The 26093-nt window shown below is 69.4% G+C and overlaps 1 protein-coding gene across 1 annotated transcript; it reads right to left on the minus strand.

The window, feature by feature from the left end:
- Positions 1 to 1839: 1839 nt before the first annotated feature.
- On the minus strand, positions 1840 to 24603 carry LOC309584322 (IQ motif and SEC7 domain-containing protein 2-like; the record flags this gene model as incomplete). The annotated part of the gene is made up of 16 exons (XM_082300281.1): positions 1840 to 2971; positions 3662 to 3711; positions 4288 to 4449; positions 7154 to 7315; positions 7959 to 8058; positions 8166 to 8291; positions 8616 to 8755; positions 9579 to 9745; positions 10191 to 10313; positions 10400 to 10561; positions 11074 to 11909; positions 12341 to 12811; positions 14244 to 14520; positions 21484 to 21513; positions 22391 to 23241; positions 24376 to 24603. 16 exons carry the CDS (start codon positions 24601 to 24603, stop codon positions 1976 to 1978), a joined length of 4881 nt encoding a protein of 1626 aa, XP_082156407.1. The 3' UTR covers positions 1840 to 1975.
- Positions 24604 to 26093: the final 1490 nt, after the last annotated feature.

Genomic DNA, 26093 nt, shown 5'->3' on the forward strand with positions numbered 1-26093 from the left:
CCTCCTGCCGCCCGCCCCCCGCCCGCGCGCACGCGCGCACTGCGCAGGCGCGGCCGCGCACGCCGTCCCGGGCGGTGCTGTGAATCGCCGTGTCCTTCCGCCGCGGGACGGGAACCGGCGCCGAGCGCCGCCACAGCGCCGCGACCGCCGGCGAGAGCGGAAACGGGGAGCGGAAAAACAGCACCGGAACCTCCCCGCCACGGCCCGGATGGCGGCAGACAGTGTGGAGGGATGAGGGACGGAGAAATAGTCCTCAGGCTCCGCCCCCTCCGCAGCGGAGGGATCCACGGCACCGCTCGCCTCCGCGGCTGGGTCAGCGGAGGGGCCGGGACTTGTTGTGCACGTTTAAAGGGACGCACCGCGCATGCGCGCCCGGCGGCCGCGGGGGCGGGGCCACGAGGAGGGGCGGGGTTTTCCTGAGCCCCGCCCCCTCCGGTCACGCCCCTTTGCTCCTTCGCGGCCTCCTCGAGACCCCCGGGACCCCCATGGACCCTATAGACCCCTATAGACCCCTATGGACTCCCCGAGACCCCCATGGACTCCCCAGGACCTCCAGGGATCCTATAGACCCCTATGGACTCCCCGAGACCCCTATGGACTCCCCAGGACCCCCAGGGATCCTATAGACCCCTATGGACTCCCCAGGACCCCCAAGGATCCTATAGACCCCTATAGACCCCTATGGACTCCCCGGGACCCCCAGGGATCCTATAGACCCCTATGGACTCCCCAGGACCCCCAGGGACCCTATAGACCCCTATGGACTCCCCGGGACCCCCATGGATCCTATAGAATCCCATGGACCCTATATACCCCTATGGACTCCCCAGGACCCCCATGGATCCTATAGAATCCCATGGACCCTATATACCCCTATGGACTCCCCAGGACCCCCATGGACCCTATAGACCCCTATGGACTCCCCGGGACCGCCATGGACCCTATAGACCCCCAGGACCCCTTTGGAACCTATAAACCCCCACTGACACCCATGGACCCCTATGGAGTCTGTAGACCCCCATGGATTCCTACGGACCCTATAGACCCCCACCCCTACGGACCCCCCATGAATCCCTGTGGACCCCCAGGAACCCTATGGACCCTATAGGACCCCGGGACCCCTGTGGAACATACAAACCCCCACTGACCCCCATGGACTCCTATGGTGCCTATGGACCCCCAAGATTCCATGGACGTACGGGACCCCCATGGAGCCCTATAAACACCCAGGACCCCTGCACCTCCCATAGCCCTGCAGCCCCTAAGGACCCCCGGTACCTTCATAATCCCCACAGCCCCTATAGCCCCCAGGACCCTATAGCCCCCCAGAACCTCCACAGCCCCAGGGTCCCTACTGCAGCCCCTAGAGCCTCCCAGTCCCTCCAGCCCCCTCCCCACTCCCCAGAGCTCAACCGCCCGTCCCCTATAGCCCCCATAGGCGTGTGCTCGCCCCCCTCCCAAGAAGGGCTCGCGGGCGGGGCCGGCCGGTCCGTTTATGAAGCATCAAATATACAGTCTCTTATGTACAGGGCCCGGCGCGGGCGCATGCGGGTGCCTGGGGGGCTCCCCGGGGGGGCCCGGCCGCCTGGGACCCCCCCCCCAAAACCCCCGGGGGGGGAGGGGGGGAAGGCCCAGGCGGCCGGGGGGGCGGGGGGAGGAGGGGGGGGAGGTTAAAGTGCCATGTGACATTCAGCCTGAGCTGGGAACGGGGGGGGATGGGGATGGGGGGGCAGCCTCGCCGCTGGACCCCCGGGAGGGCGGGAGGGGCACCCGGCTGGCCGGGACCCCCCCACCCCTGGGGGGGGGGCGCGAGCAGCCAAACACGAGCCACGTGCAGGTTTTTTTTTGGGGGGGTGGGATGGGGGGGGGGGGAATTGAGGGGAATGGGGGGGTTACAAAAATAACCACCGCGTCCAGCAGGCCGGCGCCGTCCATCGCTGCCACGAGTTGTGTCCGGGCTCTGCCGGGGGGGGGCTCAGACCACCGTGCTGATGCGGTTCCCCCCCTTGGGTTTGGGGGGGCCCTGGCCGGCCTGGGCCAGGGGCGAGGTGGGGCCGGCGGGGGAGTGGGGGCTGAGGGGGGTGTGGGGCGAGGGGGGCGGCAGGGGGGGGTAGGAGGGGTGGGGGGGGATGGGCGAGTGGGGGGGCGCATGGTGGTGGTGATGGTGGTGATGGTGGTGATGGGGCGGGGGCGCCGCCCCCCCGCCGCCCCCCCGCAGGGCCCCCCCGGCCGGGCCCCCCACGCCGCCGCCCCCCCCGAACACGAAGTGCTTGGCGGGGGCGGGGGGCGGCGGGGGGTGGTGGTGCGGGGGGGGCCCGGGGGGGTACGCGTGGGACAGCCCGTGGTGGGCGGGCGCGGGGCTGTAGAGGGGCAGGGGGGACAGCGGCTGGCGGGGGGCGCCGGGCGGGGCCCCCCCCCTCTTGCCGGGCCGGTGCAGGGTGTAATGGGGGTGCGGGGGGGGGAACCCCCCGCCGGGGGGGCCGTGCTGCTGGGGGGGCGCCGACAAGGGGGGGGTGGGCCCCCCGTGGAAGCGTGGAGGGGCCCCGGCGGCGATGGCCGGCAGCGGCGGGGGGGGCGCGGGGCGGCTGGGCGGGGGCGGCTGCTGGGGGTACGGGGGGGGCGGCGGCGGGCCCGGGCCCCCCCCCGCGCCCGCCGCCCCCCCGGGCCCGTGGCAGTACTGGGCGTGCAGCGCCTGCAGCTTGGAGGGGCCCTCGGGGGGGGCCGCGGGGGGGGGGTGGTGGTGATGATGCGACGACGACGCCGAGGACGACGAGGCCGAGGCCGAGGTGGGGCCGCCCGCGCCGGGGGGGGGCCCGGCGGGGCCTTTGCCGCGGCGGCTGCCGAACAGGGAGCCCAGGAAGGACGAGGAGTTGGAGACGGGCCGGGCGGGGGGCTTGTAGCCCTCGGGGGCTCCCCCCGGCCCGCCCGGGCCCCCCCGCGCCTGCGGCCGGGGGCTGCTGATGATGGAGCCCTGCGGAGGGGGCGGGGTCAGGCCAGGGAGCCACGCCCCGCTCGGGGCTCGGCTCCGCCCATTGTGGGCCAGCCCCACCCTCTCCCTGAACAGCCCCGCCCCTTCCGTGTACAAGCCCCGCCCCCTGCTTCAAGCCCCGCCTCCTTTTGCCCTCCCCACCTTCCCATTGGTGGATGAGCTCTGGGGCTGGTAAACAAACCCCGCCCCTTCCGTCCATGGCCCCACCCCCTCTGCCAGCCCCACCCGTTTCGGACAAGCCCCGCCCCTTCTCTATACAGAGGGGGCGATTGGCAACGCGGGGGTGGGGCCAAGGTGGGTGGGGTGTGGGTGTGGGCTGGAAAGATGGCCGGGCTTAAATGGGTGTGGCAGCCAGGAGTGTGGCACTTGGGGGGCGTGGCACTGAGGGGTGTGGCACTGAGGGGGTGTGGAGCTCAGTGGGCGTGGCACTCAGGGTGTGGCACTCAGGGTGTGGCACTCAGGGCATGGCACTCAGGGGGCGTGGCGCTCGGGGCATGGCAGGGCGTGGTGCTCGGGTGTGGCACTCGGACGTGGCGCTCAGGGGCGTGGCAGGGTGTGGCGCTCAGGGGGCGTGGCACGCAGGGGGCGTGGCACGCAGGGGGGTGGCACTGTGGGGGGTGGCACTCAGGGCGTGGCACTCAGGGCGTGGCACTCAGGGCGTGGCCCCCTCACCTCGATGGTGCTGTCCAGGGACCCCACGCTGTTCCGCCGGCCCCGCTTGCCTGGGGGGGGGGGGAAGCAGTGAGGGGGGGGCAGGAGACCCCCCAGGGCACCCCAAGTCGCCCTCGGACCCCCCAACCCCCTCAGGAGACCCCTCCAGGGATCCCAAATTCCCCTTGGAAACCCAAAATCCCCCCCAGGACACCCCCCTGGGGCACCCCAAATTTCCCAAAGCCCCCCCAAGGGACTCCAACCTGCACCCCAGGAGACCCCAAACGCCATCCCAGGAGATCCAAATCCGGGGACACCAAAGAGTCTCCCAGGACACCCCAAAAACCCTCCCAGCAGACCCACCCCTGCCCCAGGGCACCCCAAAACCACCTCAGAGACCCCCAAATGTCCCCCTGGACACCCCAACTCCCCACCAGGGCACCCCAAAACCTCTCCAGAGCATCCCAAATCCCCGGTGGACACCTCAGACCCCCCCTCCCCCCAGGGCATCCAACCCCCCCCCCGTGGACACCCCAAACCCCCTCCCAGAGGACCCTAAGCTCCCTAGGGGACCCCCCAGACCCCTCTGTGGACACCCCAAAGCCCCTCCCAGTGCTCCCAGTGCCTCCCAGTGCTCCCAGTCTCACCGCTGTCGGACAGGTCCCGCAGGGAGCTGCTCAGGGCGCTGCGTTTGAGCCCCTCCCCCCCGAACGCCTCCTCCAGGCTGCTCCGGCTCAGCCCGTTCAGCGCCTCCCGGGGGGGGCCCGCGCCCCGCGCCCCCGCCACGCCCTTCTGCTTCTCCAGCTCCGCTGCGGGGGCACACCAGTGACCCCCAGTGCCCACCAGTGACCCCCAGTGACCTCAGTGCCCACCAGTGACCCCCAGTGCCCCCAGTGCCCACCAGTGCCCCCAGTGCCCACCAGTGACCCCCAGTGCCCCCAGTGCCCCCCAGTGCCCCCCAGTGCCCACCAGTGACCTCAGTGCCCACCAGTGCCCACCAGTGACCCCCAGTGACCCCCAGGGCCCACCACTGCACCCAGTGCCCCCAGTGCCCACCAGTGACCCCCAGTGACCCCCAGTGCCCACCAGTGATCTCAGTGACCCCCAGTGCCCACCAGTGACCCCCAGTGCCCCCAGTGCCCACCAGTGACCCCCAGTGACCCCCAGTGCCCACCAGTGCCCACCAGTGCCCCCAGTGCCCACCAGTGCCCACCAGTGCCCACCAGTGCCCCCAGTGCCCACCAGTGACCCCCAGTGCACCCAGTGCACCCAGTGCCCACCAGTGCCCACCAGTGCCCACCAGTGACCTCAGTGACCCCCAGTGCCCACCAGTGACCCCCAGTGCCCCCAGTGCCCACCAGTGCCCACCAGTGCCCACCAGTGCCCCCCAGTGACCCCCAGTGCCCCCGCCACGCCCTTCTGCTTCTCCAGCTCCGCTGCGGGGGCACACCAGTGCCCACCAGTGCCCCCAGTGCCCACCAGTGACCCCCAGTGGCCCCCAGTGCCCCCAGTGCCCACCAGTGCCCCCAGTGACCCCCAGTGCCCACCACTGCACCCAGTGCCCCCAGTGCCCCCGCCACGCCCTTCTGCTTCTCCAGCTCCGCTGCGGGGGCACACCAGTGACCCCCAGTGCCCACCAGTGCCCCCAGTGCCCACCAGTGCCCCCAGTGACCCCAGTGCCCACCAGTGACCCCAGTGCCCACCAGTGACCTCAGTGACCCCCAGTGCCCCCAGTGCCCACCAGTGACCCCCAGTGACCCCCAGTGACCCCCAGTGCCCACCAGTGCCCACCAGTGACCTCAGTAACCCCCAGTGCCCCCAGTGCCCACCAGTGACCCCCAGTGCCCACCAGTGACCTCAGTGACCCCCAGTGCCCTCCAGTGACCCCCAGTGCCCACCAGTGCCCACCAGTGCCCACCAGTGACCCCCAGTGACCCCCAGTGACCCCCAGTGCCCACCAGTGACCCCCAGTGCCCCCAGTGCCCCCGCCACGCCCTTCTGCTTCTCCAGCTCCGCTGCGGGGGCACACCAGTGACCCCAGTGCCCCCAGTGCCCACCAGTGACCCCCAGTGCCCCCAGTGCCCACCAGTGCCCACCAGTGACCTCAGTGCCCACCACTGCCCCAGTGACCCCCAGTGACCCCCAGTGCCCACCAGTGACCTCAGTGACCCCCAGTGCCCACCAGTGCCCACCAGTGACCCCCAGTGACCCCCAGTGCCCCCAGTGCCCACCAGTGACCCCAGTGCCCACCAGTGACCTCAGTGACCCCCAGTGCCCACCAGTGACCTCAGTGACCCCCAGTGACCCCCAGTGACCCCCAGTGCCCACCAGTGACCTCAGTGACCCCCAGTGCCCATCAGTGACCTCAGTGCCCACCAGTGACCCCCAGTGACCCCCAGTGCCCACCACTGCACCCACTGACCCCCAGTGTCCCCGCCACGCCCTTCTGCTTCTCCAGCTCTGCTGCGGGGGCACACCAGTGACCCCCAGTGCCCACCAGTGACCCCCAGGGCCCATCAGTGCACCCAGTGCCCCCAGTGCCCACCAGTGACCCCAGTGCCCCCCAATGACCTCAGTGACCACCAGTGCCCACCAGTGACCCCAGTGCCCACCAGTGACCCCAGTGCCCCCCAATGACCTCAGTGACCCCCAGTGCCCACCAGTGACCCCAGTGCCCCCAGGGCCCACCAGTGCCCCCCCCAATCAGCCCAATGGCCCACAGTGCACCCCCAGCATCCCTAGGCCCCACCAAAACGCCTTTCCCAGTGGCCCCAGTCCCCCTCCCAGTGCCCCTCCCAGTGCTCCCAGTGCCCATTTTGGTGCTCCCAGTGCCGCTCCCAGTGCCCATTTTGGTGCTCCCAGTGCCCATTTTGGTGCTCCCAGTGCCCCTCCCAGTGCTCCCAGTGCCCATTTTGGTGCTCCCAGTGCCCCTCCCAGTGCTCCCAGTGCCCCTCCCAGTGCTCCCAGTGCCCATTTTGGTGCTCCCAGTGCCCATTTTGGTGCTCCCAGTGCCCCTCCCAGTGCTCCCAGTGTCGCTCCCAGTGCTCCCAGTGCCCATTTTGGTGCTCCCAGTACTCCCAGTGTCCCTCCCAGTGCTCCCAGTGCCCATTTTGGTGCTCCCAGTGCTCCCAGTGCCCCTCCCAGTGCTCCCAGTGCCCATTTTGGTGCTCCCAGTGCTCCCAGTGCCCCTCCCAGTACTCCCAGTGCCCATTTTGGTGCTCCCAGTGCCCATTTTGGTGCTCCCACTGCCCCTCCCAGTGCCCCTCCCAGTGCTCCCAGTGTCGCTCCCAGTGCTCCCAGTGCCCATTTTGGTGCTCCCAGTACTCCCAGTGTCCCTCCCAGTGCTCCCAGTGCCCATTTTGGTGCTCCCAGTGCTCCCAGTGCCCCTCCCAGTGCTCCCAGTGCCCATTTTGGTGCTCCCAGTGCTCCCAGTGCCCCTCCCAGTGCTCCCAGTGCCCATTTTGGTGCTCCCACTGCCCCTCCCAGTGCTCCCAGTGCTGGGGCCCCGCTCACCCTCCACTCGGTACTTCTCCATCTCCTGCACCTCGGCCACCGACTCGCGGAGGTCGCTGGCGAAGCGCAGCCGGTCCTGGGGGCTCGGGGCGTTGAACACGATCAGCACCTTGCGCTCCCCGCCCGGCGCCGCCGACAGCAGCTTGATCCCAAACTGGTAATCTGGGGGGGATGGGGGGTCAGGGACATCCCCGTGGGGTCAGGGACACCCTTATGGGGTCAGGGACACCCCCGTGGGGTCAGGGACACCCTTATGGGGTCAGGGACACTCCCAGGGTCAGGGACATCCCCCGGGGTCAGGGACATTCCGTGAGGGACACCGTGGGATGTCCAACGGGGCACCACAGAGCGGAGTCACCCCGGGGGACCCTGTGGGGCACCCCATGGAGAACACAACGCTCCGGGGTGGACACAGGGCTGGGGGAGCCCCCCATGAGGGTGTTGTGGGGGCAGGGGGGTCCTGTGGGGTCCCATAGGGTGCCATGGGATCCATGGGGTCCCATGTGATGCCGTGGGGTGCTGTGGGGTGCCGTGGGGCGCCGGGGGTGCTGCGGGGTGCCAGGGGTGCCGTGGGGTGTTGAGGGTGCTGTGGGGTCCTGTGGGATGCTGTGGGGTGTCGTGGGTGCCGTGGGGTGCTGGGGATGCTGTGGGGTCCATGGGGTCCCATGTGATGCCGTGCGGTGCCGTGGGGTGCTGTGGGATGCTGTGGGATGCTGTGCGGTGCCGTGGGGTGCTGTGGGGTGCTCTGGGGTCCCATGTGATGCCGTGGGGTGCCGGGGGTGCCGGGGGGTGCCGGGGGGCTCACAGGCATTCTGGAAGAGCTGCATGTGCATCTCCACGAGCGGGAAGCTCTGCCGGAAGCTGTAGGTCACCAGGATCTTCTTCTTCTGGAAGATCTTCGTCACCTGCCGAGGCCACGGGGTCACCGGGGACCCATCTCCTGGGTGAGCCCACCCCAGGACCCCCTGGGACCCCCTGAGACCCCCGGGACCCCCGGGACTCCCCCGCTCACCACCAGCAGGTCGTTGAAGAGGAAAACCTCGCGCTGGTGCAGCCCCAGGCGCTGGGGCCGGTTGGGGTCGGGCACCTCGTAGAGCTGGCAGCAGCAGACCAGGCGCCGGTGGGGCAGGGACAGCACCTGGGGACAGCGGTGGGGTCACCTCCGGGGCGGGACACACCCCCAGCCCCCCCAGCCCCACCCCTGGGGGGTGACGGGACCCTTGAACCACCACTGGGGTCACCCCAAGCATCCCCCCCCATGGGTCACCCCAAAATGTCACCCACGAGTCACCCTGAATGTCCCCCATGGGTCACCTGGAACCTGCTCCATGGGTGGCCTAGAAAATCCTGCCCCCCACCACTGATCACCTGGAGTGTCTCCCATGGGTGGCCTAGAACCTGTCCCATGGGTCACCTGCAACACCCCCAGGGGTCACCTAGAGCAGCCCCCGAGCAGACCCACCGGTTTCTTGCCAACGATCATGCGCTCGACGGCCTGGACCTGAGACACGTGGTCATCGTTGGTGCGCAGCTCGCGGCTCTGGATGCGCTGGTAGATGCCCACCAGCATGTCCCGCGGGATGTCCTCGCCGTTGTCCACCCCTGCGCGACACCCGGGCCTGCTCTAGAACCCGCAGTGCCTGGCCCCCACCCCAGAACCCACAACTGCCAACCCCGCTCCAGAATCTGCGACACCCGGGCCCGCTCTAGAACCCGCAACAGCCGCCCCCACTCTGGAACCCCGACACCCAGACCGGCTCTAGAACCCGCAACAGCCGCCCCCACGCTGGAACCCCAACACCCAGACGGGCTCTAGAACCTGCAACAGCCGCCCCCACTCTGGAACCCCAACACCCAGACCGGCTCTAGAACCCGCAACAGCCGCCCCCCCACTCTGGAACCCTGACACCCAGACGGGCTCTAGAGCCCCCAACACCCAGACGGGCTCTATAACCCTCTCACCCGGCTCCACTCCAGAACCGGCAACCTGCCATTCCTGCTCTAGAACCCACGGGTCTGTTCTAGAACATTCGTCTCTCTGTCTGATCTAGAACCCAGAAGTGTCAGTCCCGATCTAGAATCCACCGAACACAGACCTGCTCCAGAAACCCACATCACGCCGCCCACTCTAGAACACGTGCTGCCCAGCCCTCACTCTAGAACCCACACAGACCCTGCCCTCCTCTAGGAACTGTGGGCCCGCTCTAGAAGCCACAATGACGGGGCTGTCTCTAGAACCCGCAACACCCAGCCCCGTCCTAGAACCTGTGACGCCCACCCCACTCTACAACCTGTGGCACCCAGCACCTGTCCTAGAAACCATGACACCCAGCCCTGCTCTAGAACCCATGGCAGCCATGCCCGCTCTAGGACTTGTGCCCCCGGGCAGGGGTCACCAGGGGGTGAGGGGCCGGTGGGGCCTCACCTCGCAGGTTCTTGATGAAATCCTCGAGCTTCATCTTGCGCTCGGCCTTGACGCTGGGGCTGTACATGTCGGTGTTGAGGAGGATGATGGCGAAGGCCAGGATGAAGATGGTGTCCGGGTTGCGGAACTGGCGCAGCAGGGCCGCGTTACACACGCAGTAGCGCTGGCTGCGGGGCGGACAACCCCCACGGCCCATGGGGTCACGGTGCCCCACGGCTGGCCCCGCCTTGCGGGGTGGCCTCTGCACCCCACAGCTGCCCCGGGGCCCCCGAGTGTGTAGGGTCACCTAGAACATGGGCCCACCACCCCCACGTCCCCTCCTTGATCCACAGGGTCACCTAGAACATCACCCTGTGGTCCAGGGGCCACCCCCCAATGTCCTGCCAGTCTGTAGGGTCACCTAGAATGGCACCTGGTCCCACAGGGGCCACCATCCCCTTGTGTCCCCCCCCAGTCCATAGGATCACCTAGAACGTCACCCCATGGTGGCCACACCACTGTGTGCTGTGGCCTGGTGGCAGGGGCAATGCAGCGGGGACATGGGGACACAGGGACAGGGGGATGTGGGGACATGGGGACGTGGGGACGTGGGGACAGGGACCCACCCCTCACCTGAAGGCCTCGATCAAGCGCTCGACCTTCTGCGCCTCCCCCTGCACCCGGATGTGGGACTGGAACTTCCGCAGGGCCTCGTCCAACTCCATCCCGGAGAAATCCATCTCGTCCACCACGCAGCTGCCGAGACCCCGCGGCAGGGCATGGGTCTGGGGGACCCCCCGCAGCCCGGCCCAGCCCCCCTCCCCAGCGCGTCCCCCCCTTACTCGAGGACGTCGCGGTTGAACTGCTTCTGGCGGTTGCCCAGGAACTCGCCGATCATCTGCCGGCTCAGGCCCTTCCGCTCCAGGATGAAGTGGGCGACACCCACGGGGGTGTCAGACAGGAACCCCCTCTCGATCAGGTATTGGATCCCCTTCTCCGGCTTCCTGCGGGGAGTGGGCATGGGGTCACCTGTGGTGGTCACTCTGGCTGTAGAGTGACCTAGAACGTCACCTGCTCCTGGCTCTAGGGCCACCTGGTCATCTACGGGGCCACCTGGTCGTCTACAGGGCCACCTGGAACACTGTCATATCTTGAGCACTGGGTAACCTGGAATGTCACTGTAGGGTTACCTAGAACTTCACCCTAGGGTTACCTAGAACGTCATTGGGGAGTTCTACAGGGTCACCTCAAACACCACCCTGCCCTTGCTACAGGGCCACCACGGCCATCCTGTCCTTCCGTGGGGCCACCCAGGCCACCTCACCCTTCTCCAGGGCCACCAACATCCCCATGTCCTCTCTATAGGGTCACCTAGAACATCACCCTGCCCTCACCACGGGGTCACCAACAGTCCCACCCCGCTCTTTCCCTGGGGACCCTGGGAGTGCCGCGCGGCCGCGCTGCCGGACCTGCAGCCCCCACCCCACGTCCAGCACGGCCCCCCGGCCCCCCTCACTTGTTGAAGAGGTTGAGGCCGATGCGGTACTGCCGCCGCTGCACCACGTCGTTGTTGAGGGCCGGCGAGTCCCAGCTCTGCCGCGGCTCCCGCTGGTACGTGGCCTTGCCGGGGGGGCCGGCGGGGCCGGGGGGCTGCGGGGGGGCGGTGGGCGGCGGGGGGGGCGGCGGGGGGGGCCGGCGCAGGCTGTCACGGGACGAGGAGCCCGAGGAGCAGTTGAGGGTCTCGTTGGAGTTGGAGCTGCTGCCCAGGCTCTCGTTGTCCCCCTCGGAGCCCTCCTCGGCCGCAGGGGGGGGCGGGGGGCCGGGGGGCGGCGGGGGGGGGCCCTCGGGGTGGAAGCAGCGGTGGGGGGGCCCGGAGCGGGGCAAGGTGCCCCCCCCGGCCCCCTCGGGCTCGTAGGGGCCCCCCCGGTTGATGGAGCCGCGGTCCGAGCGGTCACTCAGGTCGGCGGAGCTGTCGCTCGGGGGTTCCACCGTCAGCAGCGGGGGGTGCCCCCCCCCGGCCCCCCGCCCCCGGCACTCCAGGCACGGGGGGCCCCGCCGGGGGGGCTCCTCGGGGCCCCCCCAACGCTCGGCCGGGCCGGGGGGGTTGGCGGGGGGCGGCGGGGGGGGCGGCGGGGCGGGCGGGGGCGGCGGCCCCCCGGTGTCCGGGGGGGGCTCGGGGCTGGGGGCTCTCTCGGGGGAGTGGGGGGAGCCGGGGAGCCCCTCGTCCAGGTACAGGGTGACGTCGCTGGCGGAGGTGGCCGCGCTGTCCCCCGCGGGGGGGGCCGGGGCGCCGGGGGGGACCCCGCGACCCCCCCCCAGCGCCTCATCGATGGAGGCGGCCAAGGACTTCACCTGCAGGGACGGGACCCCCGTGAGCCCCCACCCCCAGAGGTCCCTCTGCGCCCCCCCATTGGCTCCGGACCCCCCGGAACCCCCCTGCGAGGCCCCCGACTCCCCATGATCCCCCATGGCCCCTGTGACCTCCCCTTGGCCAGGGGGGTGAGGGTGACCCATGTGACCCCCGTAACCCCCGACTCCCTGTGACCCCTCCCATGGCCCCCCCATGGCCCAATGACCCCTTAGTGGCCGCTGTGACCTCCATGACCCCCCTGACTCCCTTTGTCACCTATGACCCCCGATGGCCCCTGTGGCGTCCGTGGTCTTGTGACCCCCTGACCCCCATGTCCCCCCTGATCCTCATGACCCCTGTGACCCCCCGTGACCCCCATGACCCCGTAACCCCCAGGACCCCCCTGTGACCCCGTAACCCCCCTGACCCCCACCTGCTGCGCAAAGGCCTCCTCCAGGTCGGCGCCTCCGGGCCCGAAATCGGCCGACGCCGAGAGCTGCCGGGGGGGGCTTCCCGCGCCCCCCACCCCGGCGCCCCCCCCCACCGCCGCCCCCTCGCCGGGACCCCCGCCCCCGTCCAGGCCGGCCCGGCAGGACCCCCCGTAGCGGGGCGCGCGCCGCGGCCCCCCCAGGACGCCCTCGTCCAGCGAGGCCGGTTTGCCCTGGAAGTACGGGGGGGGCGGCGGGGGCGGCCCCGGGGCGGGGGCCGGGGGGCCGCGGTCGTACTCCTCGAAGGAGAACTGGAGGCGCAGCCCCGGCAGCGCCAGGCGCCGCGCCCGGCCACCCTCGCTGCGCAGCCGCTCGAACTTCTGCGCCATGCGGTAGCGCCGGAACGCGGCCTGGATTGTCCGCGCCGCCCGCCGCGAGCGGAAATAGCCCCCGTACTTGCGCTCCAGCATCTCCACCTGCGGGGACACGCGTGGGGACGTGGGTGAGGATGGGGACACGGGACACAAGTGGGGACATGGGGACATGGATGAGGATGGGGACACGGGACACGCGGGTGAGGTTGGGGACACGGGGACATGGGTGGGGACATGGGGACGTGGGTGAGGGTGGGGACATGGGTGAGGGTGGGGACACGGGGACGTGGATGAGGGTGGGGACATGGGTGAGGATGTGGGAACATGGGGACATGGGTGAGGATGGGGACACGGGACACGTATGGGGACATGGGGACATGGAGGTGTGGATGAGAATGTGGGGTTGGGGACATGGAGATGTGGGTGGGGATGTGGGGATACGGGGACGTGGATGAGGATGGGGACATGGGACATGGGTGGAGACATGGGGACATGGATGAAAATGGGGACATGGGTGGCCATGCGGGGACATGGAGGTGTGAATGAGAACATGGGGTTGGGGACATGGATGGGGACATGGGGATGAAGACATGGAGGCGTGGATGAGAATGTGGGGTTGGGGACATGGGGATGCGGGTGGGGACATGGGGATTGGGATGTGGATGGGGACATGGGTGGGGACATGGGGATATGGGGACATAGACAAGGATGGGGACATGGATGGGGACATGGGGATTGGGACACGGGGATGAAGACATGGATGGGAACGGGGGTGTGGGGGCAGGGATGGGGACATGGGGACATGGGGATGTGAATGGGGACATGGGGACATGGAGGGGGACATAGGGAAATGTAGACACAGAGTTGTGAATGGGGACACGGGGATGTGGGGACATGGGGATGGATGGAAACATGGATGAAATGTGGACAGGGACATGGATGGGGACATGGGTGGGAACGTGGATGAGGACATAAGGATGGGGACATGGAGATGTGGATGAGAACATGGGGTTGGGGACAGGGGGACATGAATGAGGACATGGGGATGGGGACATGGGGACATGAATGAGGACATGAGGACATGGGGATGGGGACAGGGATGGGGACATGGGCATGGGGATGCAGATGATGACACAGGGATGGGGACAAGGAGAAGAACATGGATGGGGACATCAAAACATGGACAGGGACATGTGGCCATGGGGAGCGGGAGGGGACAGGGAGGGGACAGGGAGGGGACAGGGCAAGAGAAGGACACAGGAGAGGCAACACCCAGGAAAGAGGGTGGGCAGCGGAGAGCAGGGACACAGTGGCCTCATATGGGGACAGGGACCATTGTATGGGGACAGGGACCATCACACGGGTCTGGGGACCATCACACAGGCTGGGACTGTCACACATGGCCAGTGACCATCACACAAGGGTTGTGACCATCACACAAGGGTTGTGACCATCACACGTGGCCAATGACCATCACACGTGGCCAATGACCTCACACATGGCCGGGGTCTGTCCCAGGGGTGTCCCCAGGTACCTTCTTGTCCTGCAGGTCGGTGGAGAGCTCGTAGCTGTCGCTCAGAGCCTTCGGCCTCTTGCTCTCCTCCTCCTCCTCCTGCTTGCGCAGGGCCACGCTGGCCGGCTGGGGGGGCAGCCGGGGCCAGGCCACCCCCGGGGAGCCCCCCCCGGGGCCGCCTCCGGCTCCTCCTGGGCCCTGGGGCGCCGGCTGGGGGAGGCCGCGGTAGGGGGGGGGTCTCCCGGGGCTGTCGGGCACCGGCCCCCCCCCCTCGCTGCCCGGCGTTTCGCCGTCCACGCTGCGGGGACACCGCGTCACCCCCACGTTGGGACCCCCTGAGACCCCACAGAGACACCCCAGACCCCCCCAAACCACCCCAGACCTCCCTGAACCACCCCGAAACCCTCCCAGGACCCCCAGACCTCTCTGAGACTCCCCCCCCTAAACCTCCCTGAGACCACCCCAGGTCCCCCTGAGACCCCTCAGACAGCCTGGAGCCACCAAAGCGGGGACTGGGGGGACACAGGGACATGGGGACAGAGACCCAGGGATGGGGGACGTGGGGACACAGACAGACACCGGGACATGGGACACACGGACACGGGAACATGGGGACACAGACAGACACCGGGACATGGGACACACGGACACGGGAACATGGGGACACAGACAGACACCGGGACATGGGACACACGGACACGGGAACATGGGGACACAGACAGACACCGGGACATGGGACACACGGACACGGGAACATGGGGACAGAGACCCAGGGATGGGGGACATGGGGACACAGACAGACACCGGGATGTGGGACACACGGACAGGGGGACACACAGATGTGGGACACACGGACATGGCCAACATGGGGACACACAGACACAGACATGGGGACATGAGACACATGAGGACAGAGGGACATGGGGACAGAGGGACATGGGACACATGGAAGTGACAGACATGAGATGCAGGGACACACAGACACAGGGACACGTGACAGATGTGGGGACACAGGGACACGGGACAGATGGACGTGGGGACACAGACAATGGGACACAGGGACAGGGGGACATGGGGACATGATGTGGGGCATACAGACATGGGGACACAGACATGGACATGGGGACATGGACAAATGGCCATTGGGACACACGGACGTGACAGACATGGGGACATGGACACATGGCCATGGGGACACACGGACACGTGGCAGGGACATACGTGCACACGGGGGACACACGGACACAGGGACAGACGCGTCTCCTCCCCCCCAGCCCCGCGGGGACCCAGCGTCGGGTGGGGGAGGGGCGGAGCAGAGCGGGGGGGGTGGGGGGGACCCCAAAACTCCCGGGGGGGGTCCCGGGCGGGTGGGGGGGGGCGGAGGGGGGAGGGGAGGGGGGAGAGCGGGGGGGGGGCGCGGCGCAGGGGGAGGGGGAGGGGAAGGGTCTGGGGGGTCCCGGGGGGGTCCCGGGGGGTCTCGGGGTGCCGGGGGGGTCCCGGGGGGGTCCCGGGGGTCCCCGACTCACCCGTGCAGCAGCCGCTGCCGGAGCGGCCCCCGCCGCCGGTCGGCCGTGCACTGCAGGCACCACATTTTGGGGGGGGGGGGGGGGCGCCCCCAAAAAGGGGGGGGGGACACACGGGGACACCCCCGGGAGGGGGGGGGGGCGGCAGGGGGGGGTCCCGGGCGGGGGCGGGGGAGCCCCCGGCGCCTCCGCAGCAGAACCAGGGCCCGGCCGGGCGGTGCGGGGGGGGTGAGGGGGGGGAGGAGCCGAGGAGCGACCCCCCCCCCACCCCCCCCGCTCTGCGCGTGCCCGGACGCCGAGACCCCCTGGGTGGGGGGGGATGGGGGGAGGGTCCTGGGGGGGGGGGGCGGACGCCTGGGTCCCTCGGACATGGAATGGGGGGGTCGTGTCCCCCCCCCAGAAAACTGCGGGGGGAGCCCGGAGCCTGGTCCCTGCTGGGGGGAGCTCGGTCCCCGGGGGGGGGAGACGCCCCCCCTGAGGTTGGGGACCCCCCCCGCCCCAACTGGGGGGTCTCTGACGGGGGGAGGGCGCCCCCAGGCCCCCCCCAGGCCGGGGGTCCCCAAGGGGGGGCTGGGGGGGGGGGGGTGTCCCTGTTCCCCGGCGCATGCGCGGAGCCCCCCCCCATCCCCATGGCGGTTGCCATGGCGACGCGGCGGGCGGGGGGCGGCGGTTGCCATGGAGACGCGGCGGGGGCTGGAGGCGGGGGGGGAGGGGAGGGGGGGGTTCCCCGGGGGAGGGTCCCGGCCGCTGGGTCCCCCCCCGAGCCCCGCCCCCCCGGCACCGCCCCCTCCCCAAAATAGCCCGAGGAGGCGCCATGATGGAGGCGTTGCCATGGCAACCGCCCCCAAACAGCCCCCCCCGCCCCCCCGGCGGCCGGAGGAGGAGCAGGCGGCGCCTATAGAGACCCTATAGGGCCCTGGGGACCGGAGGGCCCCTCTAGGCATTTGTATGGGCCCCTATGGGGCCGCGGGGTCCATACGGCCCCTATAGGGGTCTGTACGGGCCCCTATGGAGCCCTGGGGGCCCCATAGCTTCTCTACAGGCCCCGGGGGCCACAGGGCCCCTATAGGGATCTGTATGGGCCCCTACACGTCTCTCAAGTCTCTGTGTCCCCTACAGGTCCCTGGGGCTCACGTGGCCCCTGTGCAGCCCTGGTATGGCCCTATAGGGATCCTATATGGGCCCCTCCACAGCCCTGGGTCTCTATGGCCCGGCAGAGCTGAACGGGCCCCTATAGAGCCCTGGGGTCCCTATGGGATCTGTACAGCCCCTCAAGGCCCCCCAGGGCTCCGCCAGGGCCCCTGTAGGTCCCTGGGGTCCCTATGGCCCCTATAGGGACCGACACAGGCCCCTGCGGCCCCGGGGGTCCGGCTCTTACCTGCGGGCGGGGGGAGGTTGGAGCAGCCAAAGCACCTGAGGGTGGCACCTGGAGGGGGGGACAGACAGGGGGACAGGGACAGACAGGGGACACTGGACAGGGGGTGATGGGCGGGGGGACGCACGGTGGGGACAGACGGACGGTGGGGACAGATGGGTGGGGGGACAGTCGGGTGGGTGGGGGGACAAGCGGGGACAGACGGACACACGGGGGGGTCAGCGGGTGAGGGCAACACGGAGATGGACGGGGGACAGTGGACGGGGCAGCGGATGGGGGGGACAGACAGAGGGACAGAGGGGACGCTGCGGGACAGACGGACGTGGGGACGGGACAGAGGGATGATGGACAGGGGGACAGATGGACGGAGGGCACAACGCGGGACAGACGGATGGGGGAACGGTGGCCGGGGATGGGAGGGGACAGATGGCTACGGGTCACTGTGGAGGGACGGACAGTGGGGGGGCACGGACAGATGGACAGGGACGGACAGCGGGGGGGGACAGATGGATGGGGGGTGGGTTGGGTGGCAGCCGGACAGACGGACACGGGGGGGACATGGATGGCCACGGGGGACACAGATGGACGGACGGACAGGGAGGAGAGAGAGGAGAGAAACGAGTCAAGAGCCGGAGGGGGGGGACGGACACACGGACACGGGGGGGGAGGGGGACACGAGGGGGGGGGGGGGACACGAGCCGGGGGTGGGGGTGGGGAGGGATCCAGTGGATCCCCGGGATGGGGGAGGGGCCCCACGGCGGCGGGTCCAGGCCTGACCCCCCCAGCCCCCCCCAGGGAGGGACCCGCTGACCCCCCCCGACCCCAAACCCCACTCTGGGGGGTCCTGGGGGTCCCCTCCCCTCCCTGACCCCGCCCGGGAGGTCCCAGGTCCCCCCCACCCACCCCAGTGTCCCGCACTCACGTCATGGGGGGTCCGAGCAGGGGAGGGGTCAGGGGGGTCAGGGGGGGTCCGGGGGGGTCTGGGGTGTCCGGGGGGGTCTGGGGTGTCCGGGCCCTCAGACCTGGCGAACTCATGGCAGCCCCTCCCCCCCTTTCCTGCCCCCCCCAAGTCCGGAAGGCTCCAGCCGGAATTCCGGCCCTGCCGGACCTCGGGGTCCCTGGGGGGACAGGGAGGGGACACGGCCCGGGACAGGGACAGGGACGGGGGGGTCACAGCCCGGCACACCCGCACACGAGGACACGCGAGGACACACGGCCCTGGCACGGGGGTGTCACCGCCTGGCACGGTGTCACACACGGTCACGGTGTCACACACGGTGTCACATGCAATGTCACACGGTGTCACACGGTGTCACACACGGTGTCACACACGGTCACGGTGTCACACGGTGTCACACATGGTCATGGTGTCACACGGTGTCACACACGGTGTCACACTCGGTGTCACATGCGATGTCACACAGTGTCACACGGTGTCACACGGTGTCACACGCGGTGTCACACGCGGTGTCACACGGTCACGGTGTCACACACAGTGTCACACACGGTCACGGTGTCACGCGCTGTCACACACGGTCACGGTGTCATACACGGTGTCACATGCAATGTCACACGGCGTCACACGTGGTGTCACACATGGTCACGGTGTCACACAGTGTCACACACGATGTCACATGCGATGTCACACGGTGTCACACGGTGTCACACACGGTCACAGTGTCATACACGGTGTCACATGCAATGTCACACGGTGTCACACGGTGTCACACATGGTCACGGTGTCACACAGTGTCACACACGATGTCACATGCGATGTCACACGGCGTCACACATGGTGTCACATGCAGTGTCACACACGGTCATGGTGTCACACAGTGTCACACACGGTGTCACATGCGATGTCACAGGGTGTCACAGTGTCACACATGGTCACATGGTGTCACACACAGTCACACAGTGTCACACGGTGTCACATGCGGTGTCACACGGCGTCACGGCGTCACATGCGATGTCACACACAGTGTCACACACTGTCACGCAGTGTCACACGCGGTGTCACACGCGGTGTCACACGCGATGTCACACGCGGTGTCACACGCGATGTCACACACGGTGTCACACGCGATGTCACACGCGATGTCACACGCGGTGTCACACAGTGTCACACACAATGTCACACGCGGTGTCACACACAGTGTCACACACAATGTCACATGCGATGTCACATACAGTGTCACACACGGTGTCACACACGGTGTCACACGGCCCTCGCACGCCCCGGCACAGCCCCAGCACAGGGGTCACACAAGGGTTGGACACCCCGGCGCGGTGTCACTGCTGTCACACAGCCCTTGGCACGCCCCGGCACCGCCCTGGCGCGGTGTCACACGGGGGTCACGGGGGGTCACACGGGGGTCACGGGGGGGGTCACACGGGGGGTCACACGGGGGTCACGTGCTCTTGCACAGGGGTTACAGGCGGCTGCCACCCCTGGCACAGCGTCACTGCTGTCACATGCTCTCGCACAGGGTTGCCCAGGGTGTCACCCGCACCAGTGTCACAGTGTCACACACAGGGTCACACACAGGGTCACACACAGGGTCACACACAGGGTCACGTGGTGTCACACGTGGTGTCACACGTGGTGTCACATCATGTCACACAGTGTCACACAGTGTCACGTGGTGTCACACGATGCACACACAGTGTCACACGCAGTGTCACGTCACATGGTGTCACATGATATCACACAGTGTCACACGCAGTGTCACATGGTATCACGCGTGGTGTCACATGCGGTCTCACACGCGGTGTCACACACACTGTCACGCACACTGTCACATGATGTCCGGTGACACACAATATTACACGCTGTGTCACACACTGTCACACACAGCGTCAAATGATGTCACACACGGTGTCACATCATGTCACATGGTGTCACACGTGGTGTCACACACGGTGTCACATGTGGTGTCACACATGGTATCACACATGGTGCCACACGTGGTCTCACACGCAGTGTCACACACTGTCACACACAGTGTCACATGATGTCACACGGTGTCACATGTGGTGTCACACGCGGTGTCACAGGATGTCACATGATGTCACAAGCAGTGTCACACGTGGTGTCACACGGTGTCACACACACTGTCACAATGTCACACAGCGTCACACAGTATTACACGCAGTGTCACACACTGTCACACACAGCGTCAAATGATGTCACACACGGTGTCACATCATGTCACATCATGTCACATGGTGTCACACGCGGTGTCACATGATGTCACACACAGTGTCACATGGTGTCACATGATGTCACACAGTGTCACACATGGTGTCACAGAGTGTCACGGTGTCACACACGGTGTCACACATGGTGTCCCATGGTGTCACACGATGTCACACGATGTCACACGATGTCACGGTGTCACACGGTGTCACACGATGTCACGGTGTCACACGTGGTGTCACACACGGTGTCACACGATGTCACACGATGTCACACGTGGTGTCACACACAGTGTCACACGGTGTCACACGTGGTGTCACACACAGTGTCACACGATGTCACACGGTGTCACACGGCCCTTGCACACCCCGGCACAGCCCTTGCACGACGAAGTCGCCCCCGCTGTCGCCCGCCCGTCGCCGCCGCCACCCTGGCACTGTCGCCCACCCCGGCACGGCCCCTCCCCTGCCCGGGGGGGTTTTGGGGCGATTTTGGGTTTTTTTGGGGCCGCCCGGGGGGTCGGACCCGGCGCCGGGGGCGGGTCCCGTTGCCACGGCAACGCCCCCCCTGTCGCCTCCCCCGGCGCTGTCACCGCTGTCACCGCCCGCGCCGTCGCCCGGCAACGCCGCCCCGGCAACCGCGTGGCCCCGCCTGTCGCGACATGACGGGGGGGGCCGTCACGACATCTCGGGCCCGTCGCGACACGTCGGGGGCCTGTCCCGACATGTCAGCCCCGCCCGCTACAACGGGACGGCCCTGTCGCAGTGTGCCAGCCCCGCTGTGACATGCCAGCCCTATCGTGACATGCCAGCCCTATCGTGACATGCCAGCCCTATCGTGACATGCTAGGTCCTGCCCTGATATATCGGCCGCTTGCGATATATCAGCCCTGTCACGACACATCAGCCCTATTGCAACGGGCCCGGCCCTCTCGCGACGGGTCGGCTCCATTGCAACGTGTCGGACCTGTCGCGACATTCCGGGGGGTGTCACGACAGAACGGCCCTGTCGCGATACAGCAGCCCTGTCGTGACTCACCTGACACCCCCACACCCTCCCCCACCCCGGGGAGGGGACCCAGGCGTCCGAGGGGGAGGGGCAGCGGGGGGAGGGGCAGCGGGGGAGGGGCGCGGTCAAGGGCCGGGGGGGAGGGGCAGCACTGACCTCACTGTCCTCGAGCTGTCGCGATCCGACCTGGGGGGGGGAAGGGGGGAGGGGGGGGGTCAGTGAGGGGCAGAGACCCCCCCGGGGACCCCTCCCCCCCAAAAAGGGATCCAGGCACTCCCCCCACCCCAAATCCTCCCGAGAGGGCCCCGGTGCCCCCCCATGTCCGGCTGTCCCCGGCTGCCCCCGGGCCGACAGACGGTGCCCGGGGGGGGCTCGGGGGGGGCCCGGGGGGGGCTCTGACGTCGCGCCCCCCCCGCGGATCCCGCACCTGCTCCCCCCCCCCACGGGGGGCCGGATTTGGGAGGGGCCGCATCCACAAATCCCCGATTTCGGAGGGTGGAAGGGAGGAGCCGCCGATCCCAAATCGCGGATTTTGAGCGGGGAACGCGTCCCAGATCCCAAATCCCAGGTTTTGGTGGGAGTCCCGTGTTCTGGATTCCTAAATCCCAGATCCCGGACTTGGGGATGTCCCAGAGCCCCAGATCCCGGATTTTGAGGGGGGTCTCGGATCGTGGATTTCCAAATCACTGATCCCAAATCCCAGGTTTTGGGGGGGGGGAGGGGTCCTGAATCCTGGATCCCCAGATCTTGGATTTTTGAGGGGAGTCCCAGATCCCCAAATCCCGCATTTTGGCGGATCCCAGGTTCCCAAATCCCAGATCCCCCATTCGGGGGGGGGGGGGGGGGGGGTGTTCCTCAGCCCCAGCTCCCCAATCTCGGATTTTGGGGCCGTTCCCAATCCCGGATTTTGGGGCCGTTCCCAACCCCGATCCCGGATTTTTGGGATATTCCCCATGCCCAGTCCCTGACTTTGGGGCCGTTCCCGACCTTGGGGCCGTTCCCCACCCCCAGCCCCGTTTTTTGGGGCCGTTCCCGTCCCCCCGCCGCCCATCCCGCTCCGTACTTGCGCTGCAGGGTGGTGGCCGGGCTGGTGCTGGCGCTGGTGCTGTGCCCCCCGCCGGGGCTGGAGCTGCGGGAGGGGCCGCGGCTCAGGGGCCCCCGCGCCCAGTCCCGCTCCCAGCAGGGCCCGTAGTGCCCGTCCCGGGCCCGGAACGGCCCCTCCCGCTCCAGCCGGGCCGGGTACGGCCCCTCGGGGTCCATCCGGGCCGGGTACTGCCCGTCCCGCTCCGGGTACTGCCCGTCCTGCTCCAGCCGCCCCGGGTACTGCCCGTCGCGGTCCAGCCGGGCCGGGTACGGCCCCTCGCGGTCCATGCGGCCGGAATATTGCCCGTCCTGGTCCATGCGGCCGGAGTACTGCCCGTCCTGCTCCATCCTGCCCGGGTACTGCCCGTCGCGCTCCAGGTGCGGCTGGTACTGGAGGTCCCGCTCCAGGCAGCCGTGGAACTGCCCCTCCTGGTCCATGCGGGCCGCGTAGGGCCCGTCCCGCTCGGCGCGGCTCAGGTAGGGCCGCTCCCGCTCCTTGCGGCTCGGGTAGGGCCGCTCGTGGTCAGCGCGGCCGGAGAAGGGCCCGTCCCGCTCGGCCAGCGCCTCGAACTGCGCGTCCCGCTCCAGGTGCGCGGGGTAGGGCCGCTCCCGCTCCCGCTCCAGGTGCTCCGGGTAGGTCCCGTCGTGCTCCAGGTGCTCGGGGTAGGTCCCGTCGCGGTCCAGGTGCGCCGGGTACGCCCCGTCGGGGTCGCCGTGAGCCGGGTAGGGCAGGTCCCGCTCGGCGCGGGGCGGGTACGGCAGCTCGGGGTCCCCGTAGGGCCCCTCGGCCTCCAGGTGGTTCTGGTATTGACCGTCGGGGTCCGCGTGGCCCTGGCGGGGGGGGGGACACGGGGGTGGCACCGGGGGCCGGGCCGGACCGGTCCTGGGGATGTAGGACCCGGCCTGCCCTGGCCCGTGGGGCTCCGAGACCCCCAACCCGGTCCGTCCATCCCTTGGACCCCCTGACGTGCCCCGGATAACCCTGGGAGCCCCAGCTCGGTCTGGAGCTCCCTGAGCCCCCTGCCCTGCTCCGTGCAGCCCTGAGTGCCCCTGACCCAATCCCTCGTGGCCCCGGGACCCCCTGACCCCGCCGATGTGGAGCCCCCAGCTGGGCCCACACGGGCGCAGGACCCCCTTGACCCTGCCCAAATGGGACCCCTGGGAGCCCCATCCTGCCCCATACGGCCCTGAGACCCCCCCCGACCCCGTCCCAGCCCCAAAAGCCCCCCTGGGACCCCCCCAGCCCAACCCTGAGAGCCCCCAATTCGAGGGTCCCCGGTCCACAGCCCCCTGTGACCTCCATGACCCCCAAACCCGGGGTCCGCACCAGGACCCCCCCCCCCAATTCCTCTGTGCAGCCCCTACACCCCAAACCCGAGATCCCCACCCCCCCAAGCCCCCTCCCCACTTCAGAAACCCCCAAAACTCGGGTCCCCCCTACATGACCCCCCCGTAAGCCCCCTCTGCCTCCAAGCCCGGGGGTCTCCCCAGCCCCTCCACACCCCCAAAATCGGGGTCCCCGCCCCACGAACCCCCCAAAGGCCCCTCCCCTCCCGATCCCAGGCTCCCCACGACCCTCCAGAACCCCCTCCCCACCCCCCGCACCCCCCCAACGAGGCTTTCCAGCCCACGACCCCCCCCAATTCACCCTCCCCACCCCCAAAATGGGGGCCCCCACTGCACGACCCCCCCCCATATCCCCCTCCTGACCTCCTGCACCCCCAATCCCAGCCCCCCCCCACCCGCGACCCCCCAGTGACCCCGTCCATAACCCAATCCCCGTGACCCCCCCGTGACCCCCCTCCCCACCCCATAACCCCACGCCCCCCCACACCCCCCTCCCCACCTTCCCCTCCCCCCACCCACCCTCCCCACGCCGTGACCCCCCCGTGACCCCCCCCTCCCCGATCTCCTGCACCCCCCGAACATCGCTCCCCTCCCCCCCCCGGCCCTGCCCCCCCTCACCGCGTGCCGGGGCGGGGGTCCCGCGCCCCCCCCGCGCTGCCGCAGGTGCCGGTTCTCGCGGGCCAGGCGCTGCAGCTGCCCCTCGAGCTGCGCGATGCGGCGGCGCTGCGAGGCCAGGAGATGTCGCTGAGTCGCGATAATCCGGTTCAGCTCCAGCAGGTACTCGACAGCGCGGTCGGGGGGGTCGGAACCCCCCGGGGGGGCCCCGCCGCCCCCCGCGCCCTCCATGCCCCGGGGGGGAGGGGGGGAGAGGGAGGGGGGTGCTGGGGGGGGGCAGTGAAGGGGGGTGAGGGGGAGGAGGGGGGGTCAAGGAGGGGGGTCCGGCATGCGGGGGGGGGGGGAATGGGGGTGGGGGGGTCAAAAATGAGGGGGGTTAAAATTTGGGGGGGGGTGAAAATGGAGGTGGGGGAGGATGGGGGGGTGGTAAAATGGGGGGGGGTCCTTAAATGGGGGGGCGCGATGTGGGGGGCGCTGGGCCGGGGGCTCCGGCAGCCCCGAGGGTGAGGGTGGGGGGCGGCGGGGGGGCCCCGAAGGGGGTGGGGGGAGGTGGTGCCGGGGATGGGGGGGGGCCCCCCGAGTGTGATGGAGGGGAGGGGGGGCCCGGCCGGGGGGTGGCGGGGGCGGGGGGGGTGGGGGGGGCGGCTCGGGGGGGGCCCGATCCGGGCGCGGAGCTCGGAGGGAGGAGGCGAAGCGGGTGGGGGCGGGGCGGGGGGCGGGGCCGAGGGAGCCCCTCCCCCTCCCCAAACCCCACCCCCCTCCCACCCGACTCCACCCCCCCCCCGCCATGAACCGCCCCCTCCCCCCCCGGGGGGGGACACATCTCCTCCCCCCCCCAAAGGGACCCCGGCGTCCGGCCCCGCCCCCTTAATTAATCTTAATTAACAACCCGTGGTGGGGGGAGGCGGGGGGGGCAGCGCTTGGCCCCCCCCAAACTCCTCCGGGACCCCCAGGAGGGCACCCAGACGCCCCCGCCCCCCCCCCGCTCCGCGTCCCCCTCCCAACTTTGTGACCCCCCCGCGACCCCCCCGGTGAGCGCCCCTCCCCCCCCGGTGTGGTGTGGCCCCCCCGTGGCCCCCCCTTTGCCGCCCCTCCCCCGCCCCCCCCGGCGCTGCCGCCGGCTCAGCCCCGCTCGTTGCCACGGCAACGGGGCACAAATAACTCGGGCTCTGATTGGGGTTCGGCCGCCGCACGGGGAGGGACCCCCGCCCCCCGACCCTGCCCGGACCCCCCCAAAGCACCCCCAGACCCCCCCCCAGCCCCCGGGATGCCCCAGACCCCTCCCAGCAGCCGCAGATGCCCACGGACCCCCAAAGCCCCCCCAGCACCCCCTGACCCCCCCATTCCCCTCAGACCCCCCCCAAAGCCCCCCCAGCACCCCCAGAGCCCCCCGGATCTGCTGAGCCCCCCCAGACCTCCCCCCCAAATCCCCCTAAAGCCCCGCCCCCCCCCACACTTTTGGTCCCCAATTCCCGGACCCCCCCCCAGAGGTCCCTATACCCCCCCGGGGGTCCCCCAGCCCCTATAGAGCCCCTATAGCCCCCCCGAGGCCCCCATAGCCCCCCCCGGGAGACCCCCCATGAAGACCCCATCCCCCCCTCCCCATAGCCCCCCACAGCCCCCCCGGGGGTCCTATAGAGCCCTTCCCCCCCCCGGGGGTCCCCACAGCCCCTATAGAGCCCCCCCAGCCCCTATAGAGTCCCTATAGCCCCCATAGAGCC

This window comes from Coloeus monedula (assembly GCF_965178545.1).
Source record: "Coloeus monedula genome assembly, chromosome: 39".
NCBI classification, from domain to species: domain Eukaryota; kingdom Metazoa; phylum Chordata; class Aves; order Passeriformes; family Corvidae; genus Coloeus; species Coloeus monedula.